Source organism: Haemaphysalis longicornis, unplaced genomic scaffold (genome assembly GCF_048455015.1).
Source record: "Haemaphysalis longicornis isolate Haplotype H1 unplaced genomic scaffold, Haemaphysalis longicornis Haplotype H1 scaffold_7, whole genome shotgun sequence".
NCBI lineage: Eukaryota > Metazoa > Arthropoda > Arachnida > Ixodida > Ixodidae > Haemaphysalis > Haemaphysalis longicornis.
This window is the reverse complement of record NW_027526422.1, coordinates 134,805,234-134,814,521: the sequence shown is the minus strand read 5'-3', so window position 1 is coordinate 134,814,521 and position 9,288 is coordinate 134,805,234. Positions and strand designations below refer to the sequence as shown.

The 9,288-nt window shown below is 44.6% G+C and overlaps 1 protein-coding gene across 3 annotated transcripts in view; it reads right to left on the bottom strand.

The window, feature by feature from the left end:
- Positions 1–203: 203 nt before the first annotated feature.
- LOC144147023 (cationic amino acid transporter 3-like) overlaps positions 204–9,288 on the bottom strand; it is a 112,934-nt gene continuing 103,849 nt past the window's right edge. For all 3 annotated transcript variants that reach the window (XM_077679044.1, XM_077679045.1, XM_077679046.1), the window contains one exon: positions 204–2,517. In XM_077679044.1, the coding sequence (XP_077535170.1) occupies positions 2,483–2,517 (35 nt within the window). In that variant the 3' untranslated portion in view covers positions 204–2,482. The remainder of the gene's footprint in view (positions 2,518–9,288) is intronic.

Genomic DNA, 9,288 nt, shown 5'->3' with positions numbered 1-9,288 from the left:
TGGGTCCGACCCCGTTAAGACTTTCAGGCCCCCATAACAAGAATTCCTCCTGTGAATATGGTCCTTAATTGGTAATGGCCTTCCTTCCATCTCCTCTCCCCACCGTACGGCATATGTCCTCCTTGCTCCAATAAAAAATTCAATCAATCAATCAATCTAAATCTGTATAACATGACAAAAGAAACGAGAAAGCAACAAGCAAGTAATAAGAGTGCACCAATGGCACAGGAGAACAGTTTTATTATACACTGCACAACAAGGGAATGAGGCACAGGCAATATTTTTTTTGCCCTAGTACAAAGTAGTAATACCAAAAAGCAGTACCGCACAGAGATGGCACCGGTACAGCAGCAGTCTTTGAACAAGACATCAGCAAACCGGGAATTAACATCTGCACAAACACTTATCCTACAAGAGCAAACAGACTGAACAAAAAATGCGGCCTGTGCAGTTCTCAACTTAAAAATTCATTGAGGCTCAATCCGTTGCGATGACAAGAGAGAACTGAACATGCTAAGAGAATATGACATCATGTAAGCTCTACATGGAACGCATCATCGCCTATGCGCTGAAGCAACAACAAGCTTGCAGTTGCCCACCTTTACAAAACATTATCCATAGGATAAAGCAAGCAAATCTGTGCACTTCTTCACAGTGCCGATCAATACTTATCATAAAGGGCATGTGCACAGTGTCGAATCTCACAGTTTTCTCAAGTGAGGGCCACAAAGACTTAACAAAAGCTGCACACTCGCATTTCCTGTTCTCCTGGCAGTGAAAGACAGGGGAAAAAAGAAAGAAATTGACGGTACGTCGTTTTTCGGTATAGGTGACAGCTTTCGCACGGGAGTGTTAAAAAGACGAACCTTAACTTGTCAAAGAAAAACTCCAGTTCTGGTTGAAGGCGCAGCACGAGGCTCACATTTTAACAATCCTATGCCCTACTCTTTCCCAGAGCCAGCATGTGGAAGCTATCGTCGACCCAAAGTAACCACAGGTTCTCGAGTATGTCTCCCTTTCACTCTAGACTCTCTCTTACACATTACACAGCTCTGGAAAGCTGCAATGGAATGTCAAAGACTTGTAACATTCAGCAAAAACAAAATTATCTGCACATTAAGAACGTCAATTTGTAAAGAAAAGAAACGTCATAAAACGTAAGCTTAAAGAGTTTAGTGACTATGTTGTATGGTGTGGACTAAATTAGGAAGGGGCGCTTGGAAACGTCGCTACTTTGCGAGAAGGTAGAAGTTTCATTTAGTGTAATGGAGATGTGTATAAACCTGGCAGCACTTACGTAGATGCAGCGAATGCATTGCTAAAGGAATAACTTTGCGATCACGGAATCACGCATACACATGAAAGCTCAGAACGGCAACACGGATTTAAAAGGCGTCGTGCACAGAGAAAGTCACAGTGTCAAGACTAGATGAGTAAAAGATGTGTATAAGCTGCTCTGTCACCCGATAAATAAAAACACTGGCATGCCATTTACAAGGCTTATACAAGATACAATAATGAACAAGTACAAACAAGTGGAAAGTAAGACTGGATTTGTAATGACACTTAATTGACACATTTTTGGTACTAACTGTTTGCTAAATTGGATAATTGCAAACTTTGGTACAACAGATACGTATACAATAATCGTTCTAGAGCAGCATTTACAATGTGCAACACGTGAATTGCTCTAGAGTAAAAAACACATTTTTCGCAAACATTCACGCCACAGGGCTCTAGAACAAGTTGTACACGGATCACTTGCTACCGCATATCCCCACATTTCATGACACTGAACTGTCATACAATGATAAAATCACTAGCACCGAGCAGACCTCTCCAAGACTGCACATCTAAACGCTGTTGCTGTCCATTACCACCAAAAAACAATTTCGTTTCCTGCACATTTTTTTTTTACACGCAAATGTCGCGGAGGTCTCAAAAATGGCGTCACATACAATAAAACGTCTGAGCATGCGCACAAACCACGCAGGGTCTCGTCAGATTTAAATATTGTAATAACAACATTGGCACTGCAGAAGAGTATAAAATAATGACAGATATCTGCGTATATCGGAAAATCTGCAAATGTGGCCTGCCCGTACATTTCTGCCTTATTAACTAACAACTCTGCTCACGTTCAAGCAGCCAACACGCAATCTAGCAGGAATGTTTACAAGCACTCGTGTGGCTGTTATGACAGTACAACAGCGGTCTTTTCATACGTCGACAATCTCGCTTTCTGTGCAAAACGTCTAATGAAAGTTTTTGCCCCCATGAACCGTGCACAAAAGAGTGCTGCTCGGTTCGTTATTACTGCAGGCATTGACTGCCTATGTCTATCACAGGGGACAGAGTCTTGGCAACAAACGTCAACTGACGGTGGCAACTTGCATCTCCGTACCAACGTGAGCAGCCATCGTCGTTCAAAGGCTTAAAAGAATAAAAAAAGTCTGGAAGAGCTGGCAACGAAGTGCCCTGGTCAGTGTTTTGGCGAGCTTGGCGTACCCGCGATGACTGCAAGAGAGAAAGAAATAGAGAAGGAACATAAAAATTAAAGCCGTTCCTCTCAATGTGAACGCTGCCGAAAGTTCAGAGCTGCGATTCGCCATAATAGGCCGTAGCGTCGTTATCCGCTCACTGCTACCACCCAATGCAATTCGAAGTTCCCGCCTTCGCAGTGCTCGCGCACCCCCTGCCTGAAACTGCGCCAGCGGGAATTGTGTCCTTTTTGTGCTTGCTTTTCCTCCTGCACGTGCCGGCATTTCACTGCCACTTCTTTTCACTTGCTATCGTAAAAACCAACTCAACGAGCATTCCAAACTAAATGAACATGGATGCTGCCGGTTAATTATGTATATTTTGCCTCAAATGTACCAACAGTTTTTTAAGTGCCAGCGGTTCACGAGTCTCGAACGCTTATGACTATACAAACCGCTTGCCTTTCGAAGCCTATGGATTACACCGCAACGACAGCGGCTACGGCGAAATGCTGTGTGGCTCTACTTGGGTCCAGCGAGCGAGCTACAACGACAAGGCGAGCCCCTAAAGTGCTCTGCACTTAAAAGCGTTTGACACAGCACCGATGCCAAACTCCTCGTCACAAACTCTTTGACGCAATTTTTAGTGGTATCAAGGGAACTTTGGAAGACGAGGCTATTAGAATGTAGTTGGCTGGCTTACGAAGTCAATTCATATAGATTGAAAAGTCATAAATTTGTCAAAATTTAACATCTGGAAGACTGCTATGAGGCGAGAAGAATCTATGAAATTGCGTAACTGAGAACAAAAGGTAGGCAGGCTACACTCCTGACAATGTTTCGAACTAACACCAACTGGATTATGGAAGTTGTATATGTAACTATGTTTGGCTTTGTCAATCACGCCTTGAGACAGGGGCTTCACAGTTCTGTTGCAAACGCCCATGTAATTCAAGCGTGGTTCAATTTGTGGGTTCAAAAGTAGCCCGTTCTGTCTGTTGTTTTAGAAATGCACCCATTGGGTTGATCGTATGCAAACACAACTAAAAGCACTGAAAAAAAAAAAAAAAAAAAAAAACGCACCAAGAAGCTGGTGATGTTACAATGATTACAACTGCGTACCAAACTTTTCCTTCATGATCCATCCAGTGGAGGTTACTTCGTGGTGTTTGAGTTTGGCTGCACGATAACATTTCTATGCACTGCGCATTCTCTATTTGAAACCTTAGCTTCACCTGTTGTTTCACAGCTTCGTATACTTCATCACACAGAAAGTTATGCGAGCCCTAATGCAAGTGAAAAATTGAGCTGTCAACACATTTGTGCGTAACTGTTCCAGATGGAAAATGATGCCTCTCTCGATGATGCAGCGACCATGAACCCGAACATTAAAAGTGCGCAGCAAATTCTTATTTTTAAAAGATAGTCGTGGAAGAAACAAATTCCGACTACTTTAAAATTCCGAGCAAGCGCCCAGCTGCAGGCTAGTTGAGATCGTTGGCAAATTGGGGAGAGGGCGCTACCCCGGAACGGCACCAAAATTCAAGGTGGCGGTGACAAAGATCTCTTCCCAGAACAAAAAATGAACGGAATGCACACGGACCTAACATATTGCCAGAGAATGTTAGTCATTGCGCTCAAAACCATGAAAAGTCTCCTCCGAGTCAGTTCCAAGGAAAAGTTTCGCAGCATTACGCCTTAAGTCCACCCCAATCTTTTGTCGTCACGGTTCCAACTTCTGCCAGTCCACCATACAGGTCACCTTCCTCCAAACCATCCAGGGCTGTGGTTTATGCCGCAACCCCTGAAAGAGTGTTCCACAGCATCTTCCGGTACAGTGGCCCATGCCCCAGCAACAAAATCGAGCACATGCAGCCGCGACGGCTTCTTAGGGTTCCTTTGTGGTGTTCATTCTTCCACACACACAGGTAGGTATCACAGGCGATCAGGCTGCTAATAACAATTGGACAACTAAGGAGGGCATCTCTTAGATTTTAAACGCGTGGCGTGCAGTGTCCACTGACATTACTGCAAAGAGTTAAGGTCACCGGGATTTCCAATGCCATGGATGGCACTGAGGACGATTGGATACATGAACGTGCGGATGACCCAAGCAGCGGTGACGAGCCGAGCCCAAAACAGCGATACTGATGACGACATCTAGCGAGGATGTGCGCAGCTAAATGCCAGATATCCCATCATTAGGCATATATTGCATAAACTAAATAGGTTTTTCCATCAAGGATTGAAAACTGAACAAAAATTTCACACTTCCGTGGAAAGGGCCGCACCTCGTCAAAATCGTGGAAAAGAAGTGCGGCCCTTACACGAGTGTATACGATAGATGTCTACATTTTCAAACATCGAGCCGCCTCTGTTTTTGGTTTCCTTCCTTCAAAAGTGTGCTTACTAGGAACAGCTGCATGTAAATACTCGGTGCACTTTGTACAATCTGCACACAGCCCCTCCAACACACACCCTTAAAATGCTCGCAATTTTGTGAGTTTTTTGTTAATGAGTGGCTGTTGATCAGAGTCTGTCTCCCTTCATAAGGCTGTTGCATCTATCTACCTGCCCATAACCACAGCAGCGAAAATTGAAGCAAACACAAACACGCACAAACCAATCAAACACAAGCACAGGCCAATAGAACATTTTCAAAAGCTCAAACTTAGAGCCCACCACCTACGACGATACGTGTTCACAGCACAGTTGACAATGACTCGGAGGGGCTTACACATACACAGCAACAATGGGTTAGTCTTGTACAGACACATTGTTAGTAAGCACAAGAGCATCAGCACGAAACAAAGCACATCAGTCTTGCAGGGCATTAGAAACAAAGTGTCACAAGTAAAACATGAAACGAGTGGATATGGCCAGTCCGCCTTCAAAAACGTGTACTGTCACTAAACAAAGTCTAGGACAAGAGTTCCGATCACACATGCCAAAATAGAGAGGAAAGTTCCAGCCCAAATTGTGAAACCCTTAATGCAAACACTGGAAGTCAATAACATTGTCTCTTAACGGGCAGCATGTCATTCTCACTAGCTAATCAGAATATAGGTACGTACAGTCAGTATAGCCCGCTTATAACAAACACATTGGGAATCGAAAAAAGTTGGTCTGTTAATATCTGCTTTTCAGATTTTGAGGATGTAAAAACGCAAAATTCAGGAAGTGTTGGCAGTTTTCTACCCTTGCATGAATTACTAAGAAAGGAGCCCAGTTTTCGCATTCAAATTCGACAGCCATTATCTCTGCCTCTTGGACTTTTTGATGGAAACCGTTGGGCTTGACTAGATAAACCACGTCATTTTTTTTTCTTTTTTGGCTTCAGCGTCTTCTAAAAAGAAATCTGCTGACTCCTGTCAAATATGTCGGGCTCACCTGACAACTGTTCCACAGTCTAATGTGAACATTAGGAGGTTTCTTTAGCAGGTATTCATTTAAGGTTCCGTCAAAATGGGCAACAAAATTGCGAAACCTCACCAGGTCCAGTACAGGTGAAGCAGAAATGGGCGTAGACGTTTGACGCGACGTTTGTGGAATTTTTTTCGAACGGATGAAAGTTCTCGCGATATCGCTATCCCAAATCATCTTTTTGAACAGTTGCAAAAACTGATCCGCTGGAGCTGTAAAAGCAGCATGAAGACACAACTATCATAGTACACAAAATCTTGGCTTTAATCATGGAGTCATGCTGTCTGCAGTCCCTGTCAAGGGTTGCTGCCAGAGAGGAAGTTATGTTTTTCATGCTGGGAGGTCATTTCCAGCATCAGGCTTGCTTCTTGCGTACAACCCGCCACAAATCAGCGCCCTGGATTAGTGCTTTGGAGCTTTCAATGGCTCTTAGCGACAGATTCCCCCATTGTTGCAATGCAGACTAACTTCTGACTTTCTGGCATTTTGTCAAAATAGGAATGTACGCATAAGCCATGTAAACACTAAACTTTACCATGAGAAATGGCATGCAGGAGCCAGACGGGCCGGCCATCAACGATGTGACTTGCACTGGATTGGATTGGATTTGCAGCCTAGATTATTTGCCAGAAAACTCGGGCATAGTCACAATTGGAACCAAAAGTTACTGATATTGCCGCTGTGAAACGCCTCTGAAATCAGCATGACTAAATAAAATTCATCGTAAGTGCGTAAAATGAAGTCCAGGAGGTTTTCAGGGATTACAAGGAGCTCAATAGTTTCAAGGGCCCTTGAATTAATGTCCTCAAAATCAAGACTATTGAAAGATTTCAATGGACTGCGTCAGCTTTGTGGAGACAGTTCTCGCACGGCTTTCCACCCGCACAGGTGAGAAAATGCGATGAAAATGGTTTGCCGCTGGCATGGCTTTGGTTTTGGATTCGATCCAGCACACAATTCCATAGAGGGCAGCATAGTTGTAAAACATAATAATCAAAGTTCCCGGCAATGGAAAGAGGAGCAGATATGAAAATTTAAAAAAAATCGAGTTCACCACGTGAAAAGTCACTTCTCCAAAGCATGTTAGTTGCTCGACTGTTTTTTAAGGAGCCCAAGTGGGAAGGAGTGACATGCTGAGTTGCAACAGGCCACAAGAGCACGTGACTGCCTGATGTCACGCCAAACTCCGTCAATTTGGTAGCGGGGGAAGCCAGCAACACTTCAGGAGCAGCGTGCAGTTTTCTTGAATTGAAAAGTGGAACAGCATGCAGAGCCAAGAACAAAAATACACGTTTCACGTGTGGACCAGAATGGCCTGGCAAACACACTGTAATGCTTCTATTCCTCTGATCTCGGATGTTTCACCCCACATTGGTAGGATGGTTGCATCCTCTTCAGAGCAGGAGCCCACTGCTTCCGAGAGGCAAGTGAACGCAGCAAACACGACGACCGGCATCTACGGAACCGGAACTAATGGTGATAGCTATAATGGTCAGATATGAAAGATTAGATAAGATTTTTTCTTTCTTTTCTAGGTGGCGCCAGCTCCGCGCCACTTACCTCAAATTCAGTCGGAAATTGGCGTGTGTTTCAAAACCCTCGAATCCAAGCCGACCCTGGAGTTTGATATATCAGTATTTCAAAAAAAAAAAACAAAAAACTATCGGCTTAGATTTGAATAAATACGGAACTACTTCGGCATCCACCGGCGTTATCGGCGAGTCTACATGAATGCACCCCCAATGGTGAACATCTGGGACTAGCGTAATACGAATGTTGCATTCCAAATCTGTTCGTCGCCTCATCATGCTGACAGGCCTTGCCAAATCAATCCCTGGAGTGTGCCGCATTTACTTCGTGTTGAAATAAAAATGCACAGCCACGCATCCCACAGGGGGACACCATAGGGAACCTTCCTTGTCTGTACACTGAACAAACACGAGACAAATTTATGTGTCACGACAGTTCGAGAACCACAAAGGAAGACTTCCCATGTTTTCAATGTCAGGTACACATCACATGCAGGTTCTTTGTTCGGTGTTTCTGAAATCACCATCATATGACCACCCTGCGTCAGAACAGTTAAGTCGACGTTTTGCAGGTCTTTTTGCGTATGTTCTGACTTTTAGACCGACTCATGCGGAACTTGGCTCATTTTGGACGTTTTAACACACAATATAGCTGAGTGAGCCCTGCCTTTTAAAATCTATCATAAAAAGTGGACCTAAATTTCGTTGCACGTATGTAAACAGTGCTTGGAAATTAAACTTCATTCTCTATGCCTGGTATTCCGTTACAACTGGTTAACTATAAGCGGGCTGCACTGTACTGTACACCCCCACCCCTCCACCCCCTTGTTTGCATAGAAGGTGTGCGTATAGGGTTCACATACACAAGCAAGCACACATCACACAGAGAGAGACATTCACGGCCCAAATCACAGTACCCTGCCAGTTGCCTGGTTAGAAGAGCTTGTCTTGTTAAACGCACTGTACAAATTGGACATATTCACCAAGCAGAGCACCCTTGAATGAGTCCACAGCTCAATGAATGCGCCATAAAAACCTGTGCCCGTCCATTCGGTACGACGTGTCAGAAAAAACGTGTTTGGCTGCAGCAAATGCGTCATTAAGCGAAACCGAAGCGGTAGCATTGAGACGTCCACCTGGCCTTGTTACTGTTAAGTTGCTCCTCCTATTTCCGCACTTGAATTCGAAAAGTTGAAATAAAATGACCTGTTCTTCCGCACCTCGAATCAATTGCCCATTGATTCAGATTGCCACCGAGGCTTTACCTCGATGCCTCGATTGATAGCCGGTTTCCATCTTTTTTTGCTCTTGCCACACACGCTCATATCCAGTCTGGCAAATGGCTTCAGGGCAACACAGGCCCAAAGTTCAAAGGTCACATTAGTTACGGCAATGCAACCTTACAGCCCCATGGTGGCCAGTCGAACGCCTATGTTTGGAAGCTCTTACACGTTCCACAAACTGTGTCACGCGTCCCGCCCTATAACACTGGTGGCAGTTGGTTGACGGCTCCGCGCAGTTAACACATCATCATTTCGTTGCACACAAACGCAGCGAAACAAAGATGAATTTTGTTTCTAGCGTGCGATGAGATGAATCCCCAGCTCTAAGCAAGCATCTCAAAGCCCCACTGCGACAAAATGGGTGCAGGTGGTCCCCGTATATCTAGGAGGCACCAGTGAGAAGCTCGATAGCCAGGGATAAAGGAACGTCATCACCCAACACAGCAGCCACACCAACAACCACTGTTAGTGACGGCAGAGCAACGCACGATGACGACGCCACACAACACACAAAGCACGTGCCCTACAATGGCAGCACGCACGCACAACAGCAGAAGCACGTGACGGCGACCT